Source organism: Marmota monax, unplaced genomic scaffold, assembly GCF_021218885.2.
Source record: "Marmota monax isolate L192 unplaced genomic scaffold, Marmota_monax_Labrador192_F-V1.1 WCK01_AAM20220418_F8-fsc00023, whole genome shotgun sequence".
Taxonomy (NCBI): domain Eukaryota; kingdom Metazoa; phylum Chordata; class Mammalia; order Rodentia; family Sciuridae; genus Marmota; species Marmota monax.
The window spans coordinates 456362-475557 of record NW_026692907.1 but is presented as its reverse complement, the minus strand read 5'-3'; the positions used below and the strand labels follow the sequence as shown (position 1 = coordinate 475557).

Sequence of the window (19196 nt, the reverse complement as noted above, 5' to 3'; positions counted from 1 at the left end):
TTTTGGAAAAGTTCTTATCACTCTGTAAACTTCATACCTAATAACAGTCACTTCCTATCTCCCAACGCCCATACCTAATAGCAGTCACTTTCTATCTCCCAACGCCCAGCTCTATTGCAAAATGGACAAAATGATTTAAATAAACATTTCACTAAAGTAGATACACAAATAACCAATAAACACATAGAAAAATACCTAATACTAGTCAACCCCCAATAAGATATTGCTTTATACCTACTAGAATGCATATAATCAAAAGTATAGATAATAACGGGTGTTGACAAGGATATGGAGAAATTGCAACCCACATACACTACTGGTGGGACTGTAAAACTGTGCAGTCTCTTTGGAAAACAGTCTGACAGTTCCTTCACCAATTAAGCAGAATTACTAATTAAACAAAAATTATTGTATGAACCTATAATACACTCAGAAATGAAAACATATATATTCACACAAAAATTTGTTCGCAAATGTTGACCATCAAATCTTTTTGCCCATTTTATATTTGGTTTGCCTTTTTGTTATTGATTTATGAGAGCTATACATATTCTAAATAATAATTCTCTTATGAAATATATGATTTGCAATATTTTCTTGGCATTCTATGTTGTCTGTTATGTTCTTCATGTGCTATTAAGCACAAAGATTCCTAAATTGGATAAAGTTCAATTTATTTTTTTCTTCTTCCAAGAGTTTTATAGTTCTGTTAGATTTAGATTTTTTTTTTATATGATATGAGGTGTAGGGGTTGTGTTGTCCCCAAACTTTGTTGCAAAGACTGTTGTTTCTGCACTGTGTATTGTTGGTACTCTTGTCAGAAATCAAATGGCCATAAAAATAAGGGTTTTGCCTCTGGACTCTTTCTCTCTCTCTCTCTCTCTCTCTCCTTTGCTTCAGTGAAGCTCAGTGTCTTCATTTCTGCAGATATTTTTTAGTAAAATTAATGCTGTTGTGCCCATCTTCCCCTTCATTTGTAACTTCTGCTTGTGATCAAGGTAAGTATAGTAGGTTCTGTTTCAAATTTGTCTCTTTTGAGGTGTATTTCAGTTCAGCCTTTATCTTTTATTTTTTAAAATTCTTTATTATTTTAAATATTTCCTAAGGTGAATGACATTCATAATTTTATTTGCTTGGAGGTAGAGTAATTGAAACTAACTTAGCTTTAAAAAATTTGACTTTTGTTTAACATGAAAGTTTTTTTAAGAGTTACCCTTTTTAAAAAAGTTATCCTTTAAGTAATGGTGCCACAAGAATAAATTTTGTTATTTTGATTTCTCCTTATTTTATCCAGGTGATCCTTTCAAGGATGATCCTTTTGGGAAAATTGGTCAGTACATTATTGCATTACATCTTAGCTTTAATTCAATTCTGCTTATTGTAGGCTTATTTTGTATTTAGGAGAGTTAACAATGTTGGAGAGTTATAGGAAATAAGCTTCTTATTTATTGAGTTGAAGCTGCTTTAAAGCCATAGTCTAAAATAAGATACTGCATATGCCTGGCATTTTCAGTAAGAGAGTCATAGGTTCTTGTGAATTTGCTTAATAAACTGTTAGCTGTACTGTGTGTGTGTGTGTGTGTGTGTGTGTGTGTGTATTTGTGGTTCTGGAGATCGAACCCATAACCTCACATATGCTAGGAGAACTATACCTCCAGTCTCAGTTTTACTTTTTAATAATCTTTAATATTGCTTTAAATACTATTGGCTCTAATCTCTCTAGCTAAAGATTAGATGAGCATAATGAATCTACATACTACAGGGTTAGAATATAATTTTATTTTCCTAAGATTATAGCCTATTCATTCGAATGGGGAAAAAGGAAACATCTTGAAGAATTACTCAGTATTGGACTTTTTTTTAAAAGTTTTATTGTTGGTTGTTCAAAACATTACATAGTTCTTGATATATCATATTTCACACTTTGATTCAAGTGGGTTATGAACTCCCATTTTTACCCCGTATACAGATTGCAGAATCACATCAATTACACATCCATTGATTTACATATTGCCATACTAGTGTCTGTTGTATTCTGCTGCCTTTTAGTATTGGACTTTTTAAGGTATTCTTTTTCTGGGATTTTTCATTAGAATAAAGCAATCTTGTTTACAGTTTAGTTTTGTTTCCTGAACCTGTTCCAAAGTATTGGCTGTTAGCTTTAAACTCAGAAAGGGAAATATATTTAAGTGTTTGTTGCTGTTTCCTTTAGTTATGATAGCATAGAATAAGGGCACTTAAAATTAGATCTCTTAAAATTATGTGCTAACTTTAAAAGTAGTTTAGTAGGTGAAAAGCTCTATATCTTATCACCTATTTTAGATTCTGCAAGACTTCAAAATGTCCTTTAATTAAGGCAATTGTGATGCCTGTCTTCAGGTTATAGGAAGTTTACTGTAATGATGTTTTTAATTTATTTTATTTGTGCTTTATTTTCTTAGATCCATTTGGTGGTGATCCTTTCAAAGGTTCAGATCCATTTGCATCTGACTCTTTCTTCAAGCAGTCTTCTACTGATCTTTTTGCCACTTTAAGTAACGACCCTTTTAGTGCATCCAGCCAGAGCAATAATACATCAGTAAGTGGGAGGATTTAAAACTGTTAATTTGAGTGGATAACTATTGTCCTAAGTGAATTTCTTGAAATGTATAGTGATGAAAGAATCATCCCTTAGATTATTACTAATGGGTAATATAAGAATTTCTATCTCATCCAGAACCTTGGTGCATGCCTATAATCCCAGCTACTTGGATATCTAAGGCAGGAGGACTATTTGTTTGAGGCCAGTCAACTTAGCAATTCCCTGTCTTAAAATAGAAAAATCAAAAGATCTGAGTAGATCAGAGGTAGAGTCCCCTGGATTTAATTCCCAGTTTTGAGGAGAAAATAAGAATTCTGTCTCATCTCAATCCATTTAGTTTTTGGTTCAGGTTTGTTATTCATAGTTTGATCAACCACTAACAATTGAGTATACTGACTTATAGTGTTCAAAAATTAAGTTCATCCTTGAGAAGGAGTCAAATTTTATCCCATTCAGGATATTAAAAATAAATAACTAGAAATCCAAAAACCAGTCTTAAGTAAATCTTGCCAGAAATATTTGGTATATTATTGAAAATTACTGTAAAAGGAACAATGGAGACATCTGGAATATTAATCTTGTATAGAAATATAAATTCCCACTAAATGTCAAGCTTTCTTGAGTATATACATATCTGCAATAACAACCACTATTTTAATAACCATATACTATGACCCAAGTGTTTCTATGTGTTTCTCGTTTATTATTTGTGATCTTCACATAAAAAGGTAGGTGTTGGTATCTCCATTTCAAAAATAAAATATGGGACTAAAAAAAAATACTAACTTAACGTGCCTAAGGTCATAGAGGTGAGTGCTTTATTATCTGATGACCTTTATATTATAGATATTTGAAAGTACTCAAAACGAAGTAACAAACCTCCTCCATGTATCTGTCACGCAATTTCAATAGTTGTGGATGGACTGAGAGTTTTTTGCTTGTTTGTATCTTTCTTTTTATTTGGAGACTTAGTTTTTGAGACAGTAGTTTCATGTTGTACAAGTAAACTGGACTGAGATAGGGGCAGTTGATTGACAGGTAAAATCCTCACCTCTTATATCCACTAATTGTGCAACTTGATTCCAAACTTTCACATAGTTTATTATCAAAAGCAGCAGTTTTCTTTTTAACGAAAGCTGTTTGTTTCCTCTGAGGATCAGAATGCTAGAATTATTTTTAGGTAACAGTTAGGAAATAAAAACAAAGGATTTTATGATATGAAGTTCCAGGAAATCTATGAAAATAGTGTGCATCCTGAATAGACCATGATATCCTGAAGTAGAAAAAGAACATTAATGGAAAAACTGGTAAAATCCAAATAAAATCCATGCTTTATAGTTTTGTACCAATATTAATTCCCCAGTTTTAACAGATGTTCTATGATTATATGAAATAGTAACATTAGAGGATGCTAGGTGAAGGGTGTTTGGTAACTGTTATCTTTACAACTCTTCTGTCTGTTTAAATTATTTCAGAACAAATAGTTAAAATAGCTTGCAACTGTACAAGTAGCAATGCTATGAAGAAATGAGTACCACCAAAATCATGGTAATAATCACCTCAGCAGCGGAGGAATGGGGTTGTAATTAGGGAGGGGCACGTGACATCTTCTGAGGTGTTGGCAACTTCTTGGGAAATTATTACATGGATGTTCATCTAATACTTATTAAACCATATGTACATTTCATGTACTCTTTGGAATGGATGTTGCACAGTTCAAGAATTAATTTAAAAATAATATGTATCATTTCCACTTAATAAGACTGAAGATCAGTAGGGGAAAACATTTGTTCCTAATATTTGTGTTCTTGAATTAATTTAGAATTTGTAAAGAATATTTTCTTGAGAGTTAAAGTTAAGTTTCAGCTATGAAATGTTGTATCTCTTAGTCATGGATTTGTGTAATTTGTTTAGGTAGAAACATTGAAGCACAATGATCCTTTTGCTCCTGGTGGGACAATTGTTATTGCAGCAAGTGATTCAGGTAAAGAAATAATTAATCAAATTTACAGACTATGAAACATTAATTACCCTTTAATATTTTTGTCTGTATATTTTTGGTCCAGTTAATTATGGATTTAAAATTATAGCACAGTTCTATCTAATTATAACCTACCAATAATAATAGTGTCAGTCATTTGTTTATTACTTTCTCCTTGTATTGTTCATTATCTCTGTTATTTCTAAGGTTAAAGATCTTTCTAGAATATATACTATAACCAATATTTGTAAAACCAATAATAATTTTTTGCTTTATAAAGATAGTGTTACTTAAGTCAGCATTGACTCTTATAGATGTTGGGCTAAGTGAAAAGATAGTGACTTCAAACAGATAATGAAAATTGTTTTACAAATGTGAAAAGATTCTGTTAATAATACAGAGAAAAGCTAAATGTTATTTTAGCATACAATCTTCATACTTTATTTGTATTATCTAATTTTTCATTTTTTTAATGACCTCTTAAGTAATAATTCCACTTCAAACATCTAGAAACTGAGGACCAGAAATATTAAGTAACTTGATTGAGATTATATAGTTCAACAGATTTGATCCAGGTAGACCAGCAGTTTACTAGATTCAAATCTAGGACTGATGGAGTTTAAAGCTTTTTTTTAACTAAGTAACTCTGCTTCTTCCCCACTGTTTATTTAATAATAAAACAGATTAAAAAGCCAGCTAATGTGTAGCAGAGCAGGAAATTAAAGGAAAATAAACACAAACATGTTAATACTTCTATGTCATGCTGAAAGTAGGATGCTTTGCTTTTCTGTGTTGCTGAGTGCAACAAATTAAGAATTATGAGCATAGATAGATTAGTAGAAATGCTTTAAGAACTTGGATTTATTATATTGAACAGATTATAATGAGATTTAGCACAGTGTGTTATTTGTTTCAAGGTTGAAAATTAACTCTCAATAGGAGTAGCGAGAGTGAGGAATATAAAAGGCAGATGCGTAGTAAACAGGATTTAATGTAATGTCAGGTATTGATTTAAACAATGTAGAACAAGAGCAAATGAAAATTCCAAAAGACTTGTAGTAATAGTGGTTAAATCATACCTTTTTAAAAACACATGTGCATCTTTTTTAGATCCTTATTATTAAATTGATGAATTAATATATTGCTAGGGATATTAGGTAATTTGAGAAGATAACTTAAGAGAATAAAAGGAGAATATAATTAACTCTTGATTGCCCACACTAAGGAAGTGGTAAGTGCCATGAGAGTTGATTAAAACTTTAAAGATGTAAAATAAAGGAGATCACATTAAGGGTAAATTTTGAGTGATTTCAAAGCCAAAGATGGCTTTTGTGGTATGCTTCAAAAGAATGGGCTAGAATTTTAGCAAGTAGATATGAAAAGAGATATTATGTGACACTAAGAGAGTAATCTGAACCAGGCTGGGAGACAGGAAATACAGGGCATGTTTGAAAATAAGAAAATAGACATTTTGACAAAGAGCTAGTTGATAGAGAAATAGTTAGGTAAAGTGATAGAGTAAATGACTATAGCCTAGGAGGGTTTATTGTTTTTAATCATAATAATAACTACCATTTATTGAGCACTTAAAGAGTTCCAACACTCCATGTGCTAACCATTTTCCTATACTTAATTCTAAGATGAGATAATGGGTATTATGTTTATTGTAAACAGCATACAAGGAAAATCAAGGTGTGGAGAGATAAAGTAATTTTCACAAGGTTAAAGAAGTAGTAGTAGTAGTAGTAGTAGTTGATGAATCCATATTCAAATGAGGTCTCTGGTTTTCCACCTGCCTCTCCCTGTCTGTTTGGTCATTCTTTTTTTTTTTTTTTTTAAATTGGTTGTTCAAAACATTACAAAGCTCTTGACATATCATATTTCATACATTAGATTCAAGTGGGTTATGAACTCCCATTTTTACCCCAAATACAGATTGCAGAACATCGGTTACACATCCACATTTTTACATAATGCCATATTAGTAACTGTTGTATTCTGCTACCTTTCCTATCCTCTACTATTCCCCCTCCCCTCCCCTCCCATCTTCTCTCTCTACCCCATCTACTGTAATTATATGTAATTTTGTATAACAATGAGGGTCTCCTTCCATTTCCATGCAATTTCCCTTTTCTCTCCCTTTCCCTCCCACCTCATGTCTCTGTTTAATGTTAATCTTTTCCTCCTGCTCTTCCTCCCTGCTCTGTTCTTAGTTGCTCTCATTATATCAAAGAAGACATTTGGCATTTGTTTTTTAGGGATTGGCTAGCTTCACTTAGCATAATCTGCTCTAATGCCATCCATTTCCCTGCAAATTCCATGATTTTGTCATTTTTTAGTGCAGAGTAATACTCCATTGTATATAAATGCCACATTTTTTTTATCCATTCATCTATTGAAGGGCATCTGGGTTGGTTCCACAGTCTAGCTATTGTGAATTGTGCTGCTATGAACATCGATGTGGCAGTATCCCTGTAGTACGCTCTTTTACGGTCTTCAGGGAATAGCCCGAGAAGGGCAATAGCTGGGTCAAATGGTGGTTCCATTCCCAGCTTTCCCAGGAATCTCCATACTGCTTTCCAAATTGGCCGCACCAATTTGCAGTCCCACCAGCAATGTACAAGAGTACCCTTTTCCCCACATCCTCACCAGCACTTGTTGTTGTTTGACTTCATAATGGCTGCCAATCTTACTGGAGTGAGATGGTATCTTAGGGTGGTTTTGTTTGCATTTCTCTGACAGCTAGAGATGGTGAGCATTTTTTCATGTACTTGTTGATTGATTGTATGTCCTCCTCTGAGAAGTGTCTGTTCAGGTCCTTGGCCCATTTGTTGATTGGGTTATTTGTTATCTTATTGCTTAATTTTTTGAGTGCTTTGTATACTCTGGATATTAGGGCTCTATCTGAAGTGTGAGGAGTAAAGATTTGTTCCCAGGATGTAGGCTCCCTATTTACCTCTCTTATTGTTTCTCTTGCTGAGAAAAAACTTTTCAGTTTAAGTAAGTCCCATTTGTTGATTCTTGTTATTAACTCTTGTGCTATGGGTGTCCTATTAAGGAATTTGGAGCCTGACCCCACAATATGTAGATCGGAGCCAACTTTTTCTTCTATCAGACGCAGAGTCTCTGATTTGATATCAAGCTCCTTGATCCATTTTGAGTTAACTTCTTTTGTGCATGGTGAGAGAAGGGGATTCAGTTTCATTTTGTTGCATATGGATTTCCAGTTTTCCCAGCACCATTTGTTGAAGATGCTATCCTTCCTCCATTGCATGCTTTTAGCCCCTTTATCAAATATAAGATAGTTGTAACTTTGTGGATTAGTCTCTGTGTCCTCTATTCTGTACCATTGGTCCACCCGCCTGTTTTGGTACCAGTACCATGCTGTTTTTGTTACTATTGCTCTGTAGTATAGTTTGAAATCTGGTATCACTATGCCACCTGATTCACACTTCCTGCTTAGAGTTGCTTTTGCTATTCCGGGTCTTTTATTTTTCCATATGAATTTCATGATTGCTTTATCTATTTCTACAAGAAATGCCATTGGGATTTTGATTGACATTGCATTAAACCTATAGAGAACTTTTGGTAATATCGCCATTTTGATGATGTTAGTTCTGCCTATCCATGAACAGGGTATATTTTTCCATCTTCTAAGATCTTCTTCTATTTGTCTCTTTAGGGTTCTGTAGTTTTCATTGTATAAATCTTTCACCTCTTTTGTTAGGTTGATCCCCAAGTATTTTTTTTTTTTTGAGGATATTATGAATGGGGTGTTTTTCCTCATTTCCGTTTCAGAAGTTTTGTCACTGATATACAGAAATGCCTTTGATTTATGTGTGTTGATTTTATATCCTGCCACTTTGCTGAATTCATTTATTAGTTCTAGTAGTTTCTTTGTAGACCCTTTTGGGTCTTCTAGGTATAGAATCATGTCACTCGCAAATATTGATAATTTAAGTTCTTCTTTTCCTATTTTTATGCCTTTAATTTCGTTCGTCTGTCTAATTGCTCTTGCCAGTGTTTCGAGAACTATATTGAATAGAAGTGGTGATAGAGGGCACCCCTGTCTTGTTCCAGATTTTAGAGGGAATGCCTTCCATTTTTCTCCATTCAGAATGATGCTAGCCTGAGGCTTAGCATAGATAGCTTTTACAATGTTGAGGTAAGTTCCTGTTATCCCTAGTTTTTCTAATGTTTTGAACATAAAGCGATGCTGCACTTTGTCGAATGCTTTTTCTGCGTCTATCGAGATGATCATATGGTTCTTATCTTTGAGTCTATTGATGTGGTGAATAACATTTATTGATTTCCGTATATTGAACCATCCTTGCATCCCAGGGATGAATCCTACTTGATCATGGTGCACAATTTTTTTGATGTGTTTTTGTATCCGATTCGCCAGAATTTTATTGAGGATTTTTGCATCTAGGTTCATTAGAGATATTGGTCTGTAGTTTTCTTTCTTTGAGGTGTCTTTGTCTGGTTTCAGAATCAGGGCGATTGTTGGCCTCATAGAATGAATTTGGAAGAGCTCCCTCTTTTTCTGTTTCCTGAAATAACTTGAAAAGTATTGGTATTAATTCTTCTTTAAAGGTTTTGTAAAACTCCGCTGTATACCCATCCGGTCCTGGGCTTTTCTTGGTTGGTAGTCTTTTGAATTGCTTCTTCTATTTTATCCATTGATATTGGTCTGTTCAAATTGTGTGTATCCTCCTGACTCAGTCTGGGCAAATCATATGACTTAAGAAATTTATCGATGTCTTCACTATCTTCTTTCTGTAGCATCTGTTGTGATATTGCCTTTTTCATCCCGTATGTTAGTAATTTGAGTTCTCTCTTCTTCTCTTCGTTAGCATGGCTAAGGGTCTGTTGATCTTATTTATTTTTTCGAAGAACCAACTTTTTAGTTTTGTCAATTTTTTCAGTAGTTATCTCTAAGAATTTTTTGATTTCCTCCTTTATGTCTTCTGTAACCCATTGATCATTCAGTAACATATTGTTCATTTTCCATGTGATGTAGGATTTTTCCTTCCTTCTTTTATCATTGATTTCCAAGTTCATTCCATTATGATCAGATAAAATGCATGGTATTATCTCCATCCCTTTATATTTACTGAGGGTTGCCCTATGGCATAATATATGGTCTATTTTTGAGAAGGATCCATGTGCTACTGAGAAAAAAGTATATCCACTTGATGATGGTTGATATATTCTAAATATGTCAGTTAAGTCTAAGTTATTGATTGTGATATTGAGTTCTATAGTTTTTTTATTCAACTTTTGTTTGGAGGATCTGTCCAATGGTGAGAGAGGTGTGTTGAAGTCACCCATAATTATTGTGTTGTGGTCTGTTTGATTCTTGAACTTGAGGAGAGTTTTGTTTTATGAACGTCGCAGCACCCTTATTTGGTGCATAAATATTGATGATTGTTATGTCTTGTTGGTGAATGGTTCCTTTTAACAGTATATAATGTCCTTCCTTATCCCTTTTGATTAACTTAGTCTTGAAGTCGATTTTATTCGATATGAGGATGGCCACCCCTGCTTGCTTACGAGGACCGTGTGCATGGTATATTTTCCCCAACCTTTCACCTTCAGCCTGTGTATGTCTTTTCCAATCAGATGTGTCTCCTGGAGGCAGCATATTGTTGGATTTGTTTTTTTAATCCATGTTACCAGCCTATGTCGATTTATTGGAGAGTTTAAGCCATTAACGTTTAGAGTTACTATTGATATATGGTTTGTACTTCCAGCCATGTTTGATTATTTATCTTTTTTTTTTAATTTAGTTTGTTTCTCCATGATTTGCTTTCCCCCCACCCTCTGTCTTTACTGAGGTACTTCCCACTGTTGGTTTTGGTTATTGTTTTTCATTTCTTCCTCGTGTAGTGTTTTGCTCAAGATGCTTTGCAGTGCTGGTTTTCTGGCTGCAAATTCTTTTAACTTTTGTTTATCATGAAAGATTTTTATTTTGTTGTTGTACCTGAAGCTTAATTTTGCTGGATACAAAATTCTTGGTTGGCATCCATTGTCTTTCAGTGTTTGAAATACGTTGTTCCAGGATCTTCTCGCTTTCAGCGTCTGTGATGAAAAATCCGTTGTTAACCTTATTGGTTTACCCCTGAATGTAATCTGCCTCCTTTCTCTTGTAGCTTTTAATATTTTCTCTTTGTTCTGTATATTGGATATCTTCGTAACAATGTGTCTTGGTGTTGGTCTACTGTGATTTTGTATGCTCAGTGTCCTGTATGCATCGACAATTTGTATATCCATTTCCTTTTTTATTTCTGGAAAGTTTTCTATAATTATTTCATTCAGCAGGTTGCACATTCCCTTGGTTTTAACCTCTATACCTTCCTCTATCCCGATGACTCTTAAGTTTGGTTTTTTTATGTTATCCCATATCTCTTGGATGTTTTTCTCGTGATTTTTTACCAGCCTTTCTGAGTTGGCTAGACTCTTTTCAAGATGATATATTTTGTCTTCATTATCTGACGTTCTGGCTTCTACTTGCTCCACTCTGTTAGTGATACTCTCATTTGAGTTTTTAATTTGGTTTATAGTTTCCTTCATTTCTAGAATTATTGTTTGATTTTTTTATAATCTCTATCTCCTGATAAAGATGCTTATTTGCTTCTTTTATCTGTTTATGTAATTCATTTTCAATGTGTTCTTTCACTGTTTGAATTTGCTGTCTCATATCCTCTTTAAGATTCCATTCCATCTGTCTAAGGTATTCCTTGAGTTCTTTATTTGGCCATTTTTCTGATGCCTCTAGGTCCTCCTGAATATTTAAGCTGTCCTGCATTGTTTGTACTCCTTTTCTTCCTTGCTTTTTCATGCTGCTCATGTTACTTCTTGTTCTGTTTGACTGCTGAGTTACTGTTTACTCCTATAAATTTATTTGATGCTTGGGAGAAAAGGTATTAGAAGGGAAGAGAAGAAGTCACTAAAGAGAATGAGAGTAAGCAGGTAGAATTCAAGGAAGGGGGAATAAGGAAATTGAAAAGAAATGAAAAGACAAAAGAAAAAAAATAGAAAATAAAAAAAGAAAAAAAATTTTTAAAAATAATCAAAAAAATAAAAATTAAAATTAAAAAAATAATAAAAAATATTTTAAAAAAATTTTAAAAATGAAAATGAAAAAAAAAAAAACAAATAAAAAAAATTTAATAAATGCAATCTTAGAGTCTGATTAACTTCTCTTCCAGTAGGTGGAGTTGTGCCCACCGGGCCAAGCTTCTCCTGTCAATACACGGGAACCAATCACTGTGCAGTAGCTCCTCCTCCCAGACTGGGTGGGTCTCCAATCCTGAGTGCCTAGGGCCTTCTCTTGTGTCTAGTCACTTTCCCACTTTTCCTCAAGCCAGGCCCCGCTCACCGGTGACGCTCACCACAATACTGGCTACATGCCAGGTCTGCTGCTCCCAGGAGCCCTATTTTCTTGAATGACTGGGCACACTCTCCCCATTTGCCATTCCCTCAGACCCTAAGTTTGTGGAGCTTGGGGCTGAGAACCCTCAGCGAATTTTGCTTGCCCTCTGGTAGCCACGCCCCCGGTAGCTGGTGCAAGAGACCTCAGTTGTCAGCACTGGTGGGAGCGGTAGCCGGGGGTTCCGCGCCACTCCTGATTCCCTCATTCTGACTATCGCGCTCACTGGAGAGCTGGGAGGGGCCCTTAAGATTTCCCTGCTGTGTGGAGAGGAAGGGCTAGGGGGTTACACATCTGTCGCTGCCGGTTTCAATGAAGTTATCTCCTCCGCCGCATTCTGGTGACGTCAGTTCTCTGCCATGGTGGTATCCCATGCAAATGGCGACAGTTCGTTCCCTTTGCCAGGTGACCGATGCAACGGGTGGGTCCTGACCGGCTCTCCCAAGCCCCGTCTCAATCCTGTGGCCACTACCTATGAAGGCTCGGTTGGTATTAACCTCCGCAGGTTCAGAAGGGCCAACCAGTTGTTTCAGTGGGATCGTTTAGTGCTGAGTCACAGCGGTTTGTCTCTCCTGGGCTCCAAAAAAATGGATCTGGCTGATAGTGGACAGAATCCTCAGAAGCCATAAACCAAAAATCCTCTCCTCCTCTAAGTTGTCCTTCTAAGGCATTTGTGGTCACAGTGACGAAAAGTCAACTACCACACACCTTCTCTCTTCTGGGAGAGCTCCTGGACCCCTGTGCAGTAGTATCCTCAGATCACCTAGGGGACACCCAGCCACCGAGGCCTGGATCCCCTGGGCAGGCCACTGAGGTGTGTGTTCTGGTCAATCTTCTTCAGTTTCCTTTGCTGAGACTTCCTGTTTTCCCAACATTTTAATGTTGTGTTGTCCCAGGTCTTAGTCCCTGACGTCTTTTCTTTTTCTTTTGTCTATACTCCCCTGGGAGAGTTTCATAGCTTCAAATACTATTTATATGCTGATTTGTTTCTCTAGCCACATCTCTTTCCAGAACTGCAGGCTCCTTTATCCAACTACCTATTTGACATTTCAACTTGAATATCTGATAAGTACATCTAATACAATATGTCTAACATCAAATACCTTATCTTTCACAAACATGCTTCTCTTGGTGCCTTCCCTGTCTTTGTTTATAGCAACTTCATTTTTAATGTTTTCCACATCTAAACATCTGACCACATGATGATCTCTATTAACTTTAATAAATCTTGATTCAGATACTACCTTTTCGTTGAAGCTTCCTTTGGCCGCCTTTTCTACCATTTACAAGTATACTGCCCTTCTCAGTACTTGCACATTACCATTCTCTACTGTTTTCTACTTTCATCATGACATACTTTCTAGCATACCATGTACGTTGTTTTCTATTCCCTCCTACTACTAGAATTTAAGCTCCATAAGGAACTGGAATCTTTGTTTTCACTGGTACATTTCAAGAACTTGAAAATATGCCTAGGCATGTAATATTATTGAATAAATGATTGAGTCAGCTATTACACTCAGAGCACGTGGTAAAAGCCCAGTGAATGAGGATTTTGGTGGAAACTCGTGACAGATATTATTTGTTTTGTTCTGCTAAGTGGATTTTTAAAAATTATGGTAAAACACACACACACACACCAAAAAAAAAAAACACCATATATGTTGCATTAAATGAATTTTTCTTAAAAGTGGTTTTCTATTACATTAGCTTATTTACCATGCTAATTTTAGCATGAGTTTACTATCCAAGCTTTCTAAGGAAAGAAATAGGATCCTAGGCAAAGCTAATGATATATTTTAAAAATAAATTCATTCATGGGGCTGAGGCTGTGTCTCAGTGGTAGCACACTTGCCTGGAATGTGTGAGGCACTGGGTTAGATACTCAGCACCATGTATGAATAAATAAAAAAAAATAAAGGTTTATCAACTACAAAAATATTTAAAATAAATAAATAAATTCACCCGTGAATACACGGATTAGTCACAATAAATGTTCCTTTAAGAAAAAAAAAATGTGGTAAAACATAAAGTTTACTTTGGTGGGGGGAGGGGGTACCAGGGTTTGAACCCCGGGCACTTAACCACTGAGACACATCCTCAGACATTTTTTGTATTTTTTTTTAGAGACAGGGTCTCACTAAGTTGCTGAGGGCCTCATTAAGTTTCTGGGGCTATCTTTGAACTCACAATCCTCCTGCCTCGGCCTCCTGAGCCACTGGGATTATAGGCATATACCACTTTGCCCAGCTTAAGTTTATCTTTGTGTGTGTGTGTGTGTGTGTGTGTGTGAGTGTGTGGTGCTGGGGATTGAACCCAGGGCCTTGTGCATTCAAGGCAGGCACTCTACCAACTGAGCTATATCCCCAGCCCTAAAGTGTACTATTTTTAAATGTGCAGCTAGTTTATTAACATTAGGTACATTCACATTGTTGTGAAACCACCACCATCATCCATCTCCAGACTTTTTTTGTTCCAAAACTCATATTCATACCCATTATATAACTCCCCATCCTCACTTTCACCAAACTCTAGCAATCATTTTTTCTGTCTGTATGATATTGACTTGTAAATGTACTGCATGTAAGTGGAATCATAAAGTATTTGTCCTTTTATGATTCACTTATTTTACTTAATGTAATGTCCTAAAGGTTCATCCATGTTGTAGCATGCTACAACAGAAGTTCCTACCTTTTTAAGGCTGAATAATATTGTATACAGATACTACATTCTGTTTATTCTTCTGTTAATGAACACTTTAGTTGCCTCCACATTTCATCTGTATGAATAATGCTGCTGTGGACATGATTGTACAAATTAACTATTTGAGTGTCTGCTTTCATTTTGGAGGAGTAGAATTTAAGAAGTGGAATTGTTGGATTAAAAGGTAATTCTATTTTAAGTTTTTGAGAAACTGGCATACTGTTTCTACAGTAGCTGTACTATTTTACATTCCTATTACCAGTGCACAAGGGTTCAAATTTCTCTACACCCTTGCCATCACTTACTACTTTATGTTTATTTTGTAATAATAGTCATCTTAGTAGGTGTGTAGTGATATCTCAATGATTTAATTTGCATTTTCCTAACAATAAGTCATGTTGAGCATCTTTTCATGTGCTTATTGGTCATTTGTCTATCTTTGGAAAAATGTCTATTTTTGCCCACTTTTAAATTGTGTTGATTTTCTGTTGTTGAATTATAAGAGTTCTTTATATATTCTGCATATTAACCCCATATCAGGTACATGATTTGCAAATACTTTGTCCCATTCCATTCCACAAGTTGCCTTTTCATTCTGTTGATACTGTCCATTGATGTACAGAAGTTTTTAATTTTTATGTAGTCAGTCTTACCTACTCTTACCTTTTTTTCTTTTGTTGCCTTGCTTTTAGTGTCATAACCAAGAAAGCATTGCTAAATTCAATGTCACGGATTTTTTGGTTGTTTATTTTATTGTATTTATGATTATGTTATGATACTATCACTTTAAAATATTAAAAGATGTCTTGTGGGCTGGGGTAGTGACTCAGTGGTAGAGCACTTGCCTAGCATGTGTGAGGCCCTGGGTTCAATTTTTAGCACCACATGTAAATAAATAAAATAAATGTCCATTGACACCTAAAAATAAATAAATAAATGGAAAATAAAAGATGTCTTTTGTAAACTTCATGGTAACCACAAAGCAAAAATATATAATAGGGCTGGCTGGGGTTGTAGCTCAATGGTTGAGCGCTTGCCTAGCATGTGTGAGGCACCGGGTTTGATCCTCAGCACCACATAAAAATACACATTTAATACAAGCCACTGGGATTGTATTAAAAAACAAAGGTATTGTGTCCATCTATAACTAAAAAAAATTAAATACATAATAAACAAGCCAAATATAGTAAGAAAGAAATTAAAACATACCAGGTACAGTGGCTCACACCTCTGATCTTACCAATTTAGAGGCCAAGGCAGGAGGATCACAAGTTTGAGGCCAGTCTTAGCAACTTATTGAGACCCTGAGCAACTTTAGTGAGACCCTGTCTCAAAATTTGAAAAATAAATAACCATACTTGTGTCAGATGAAGTAGACTTTAAATCTTAGGCAATAAAGATTGACAAAAAAGGTCATTATATGATAGTATGAGCTGGACATGGTAGCACCACACCTATAATCCCAACAACTCAAGAGTCTGAGGCAAGATGACCATAAGTTCAAGAGAAGCCTGAATAATTTAATGAGACCCTATCTCAAAATAAAAAGTTCTGGAAATAACTCCATGGCATGGTTCAATCCTCAATCAAAACACACACACACACACACACACAAGATAAAGGAGTCAGTTCCACAAAGGGAAACAACAATTGTAAATATATATGCACCAATATATATGAAGCAAATATTAATTGACCTAAAAAGAGAGAGACTCCAATACAATAATAGCTAGGGACTTTTACCCCCCACTTTCTGTAATGGACACATGATCCAGACAGAAAATCAATAAAGAAACAGCAGAATTAAATTGCATTCTAGACTAACACCAAAGTACTCAAAACCCTCTATTTCCTTGTTTATTTTCTGGGTTCTATTCTATTCACAATTGAAAGGGAGATATTGAAGTCTCCATATAACTGTAGAACTGTTTCTCTCTCTAACTCTGTCAAGGTTTGCTTCATATATTTAGAACTCTGTAATTTGTATATTTATAAAAGTTATATTATCTTGGTAAATTTCTCCTTTCATCATTATATAATGTCCTTCTTTGTCTCTCATAGCAGTTATAGACTTAATATCTATTTAGTCTGATACTCATGTATCCCCTCTATTCCCTTGTTATCCATCTGCAAGAAAAATCTTTTTCTGTATTTTCCCTTTCAACTTATGTACATCTTTAGATCTAAACTGAAAATCTACGCCTTGCATATAGTGGGGTCCTTTTTTCTTTAAATCTAATCTGCCAGTCTGTCTTTTTGATACCAGGGATTAAACCCAGGGATGCTTAACCACTGAGTCACATCCCCAGCCCTTTTATATACATATATATATATATATTCTCTATTTAGAGACAGGGTCTCACTGAGTTGCTAAATGCCTTGCTAAATTGCTGAACTGGCTTTGAACTCACCATTCTCCTGTCTCAGCCTCCCAAGTCGCTGGGATTGTAGGTGAGCACCACCTTCACCCAGCTAGTCTATGTCATTTGACCATAGCATTTAACCCATTTGCATTTAAAGTCATTACTAGCTGGGGGCAGTGGCATAGGCCTGTAATCCCAGTGCCTTGGGAGGCTGAGGTAGAAAGAGGATCGAAAGTTCAAAGCCAGCTTTAGCAATTTAGAAGGCCCAAAGCACTTAGAGATATCCTTTCTCAAAATAAAAAAATGGAAAGGGTTAAGGACATGGCTCAATATGGGTTAAGCACCCCTGGGTTCAATCCCTGGTAGAAAGAAAGAAAGAGAGAGAGAGAGAAAGAATAATAAAGAATGCATTATTTCCATTTTACTGTTTGTTTTCTGTATATTGGTTGCTTTTGTCCCTTAGTTCCTTCCTTACTGAATTTCTTTATGTTTGGTTGATTTTTTATTGACATACATTTTCCTTTCTTCTGATTATGATAAGTAAACATTTTAAATTTGAATTTAAAATGAATTTTAAGTTAAGAAAATTCCATCCACTTGTTTCACCTTTTGGGATTCCGTGTAGTTTCAGAATCATTATTTAGTCTGTTTTCTTAAACAGACTATATTATGGAAGGGAAACTGAGTCCCAGCATCACATATCAATTTGTTTCCAAATCTGTGTCTATTGATCTTTCCACAGTCTTAACCTGTCTACCTTTCTACTATGTAGATGACAAAATTAATAAATCTTTGAAACCCAAAATTTGAGGGGGGGGGGCAAGAATACTAATTATATAGGAGAAACAATGAAATGGAAAATACTAAGTAAAGAGATGAAAGTACTTTAATAGAAAATTTTAAAATGATCCATGGACATACTCTTTGGAGGTATGAGAGAAAACTCCAGACTTTACCTTTACCTGGACTCTTATTCCAACAGCAACAGAAATAATTAGGAAAGAAGGGAGTCCTTTGAAATACCATAAGCAATGACTTTGGAAATCATCAAGTACAGCAGCCTTTTGGTCCCCTTTATACTTTGAAAAATTACTGAGGACCCATGAAGAGTTTGTGTTTGAATGGGTAATATCTATCAGAATTTGCCATATTAGAAATTACAATACACAGTTCAGCCAGGTACAGTGTGCCACTGTAATCCCGGTTACTCAGGAGGCTGGGGCAGGATATCGCAAATTCAAAGCCACCCTCAGCATCTTAGTGAGGTTCTAAGCAACTTTTGAGACTCTTTCTCAAAAAATAGTCCCCCTATGAGTTTATTATAGTGAAAAACACAGTGACTCCAAATCAGTACAATATACAGCAGTTCATCATCATTGGTTTTATGACCTTGGTGCAGATATCAACATGGTAAGAAAGGTAAATAACACTTTAATATTCTAGAAAAGCTTTGACCTCACAAAAGGTATCTTGGGGACCACTGCTTTCTGTGGATTACCACTGTTTCAACATATTCTAAAAGATTTTCCTGTTGCTGTATATTATGCTGGTCTCTATTGCCTTAGGACAGCTTATTCTCAGAAGGCATCTGGAAAAGATGTTCCCTTTTATTCAAATTAGGAACCAGAGAATGATCTAAATGTACTGGAGAAGTTGTTGAAGAGTAAGGGTTCTCTCTAGTTGTAATTTTAGCCTGGTGCTTCTGTCCTTTTCATGTACCTTCTGCCATTGTATTGTCAGTTCAGTGCCTTCACAGCCTGTTTCCTGAAGACTGCTGGACCTAGTCCAGTAGTCTGGAATGCTCTCCTGAGCTTCTGTACTATGTCAAGTACCTGCTGCAGATTTCTCCTCCTATGTCCTAAAGGCACTTCAGGCTCACAGTGCTTAATGGAAAAAAAAAAAAAAATCACCTCTTTCAATTAGTCTCACCTCAAAAAGAGAATAATACAAATGAAAGCAAAAGGCAAATGTGTACCCGTTCCTCCATTCATTCTATAATAATAACATTATAAGTGGCCTTCATCAGCAGGGTCATTATTTACTCTTCTTATATTCCTCAAATTTAGTAAATCACAAAGTTTTGTTGTTTCATCCCCAAATGGAATCTGATTGTCTTTTCTTCCTCATGCTCAC

The 19196-nt window shown here is 35.4% G+C and overlaps 1 protein-coding gene across 4 annotated transcripts in view; it reads left to right on the top strand.

Moving 5' to 3' along the window:
* Nucleotides 1-19196, top strand: part of Eps15 (epidermal growth factor receptor pathway substrate 15) — a 142281-nt gene that overhangs the window by 107587 nt on the left and 15498 nt on the right. For all 4 annotated transcript variants that reach the window (XM_046450856.2, XM_058581448.1, XM_058581449.1 and 1 more), the window contains exons 19-21: nucleotides 1295-1330; nucleotides 2442-2578; nucleotides 4496-4565. In XM_046450856.2, the coding sequence (XP_046306812.1) occupies nucleotides 1295-1330; nucleotides 2442-2578; nucleotides 4496-4565 (243 nt within the window). The remainder of the gene's footprint in view (nucleotides 1-1294; nucleotides 1331-2441; nucleotides 2579-4495; nucleotides 4566-19196) is intronic.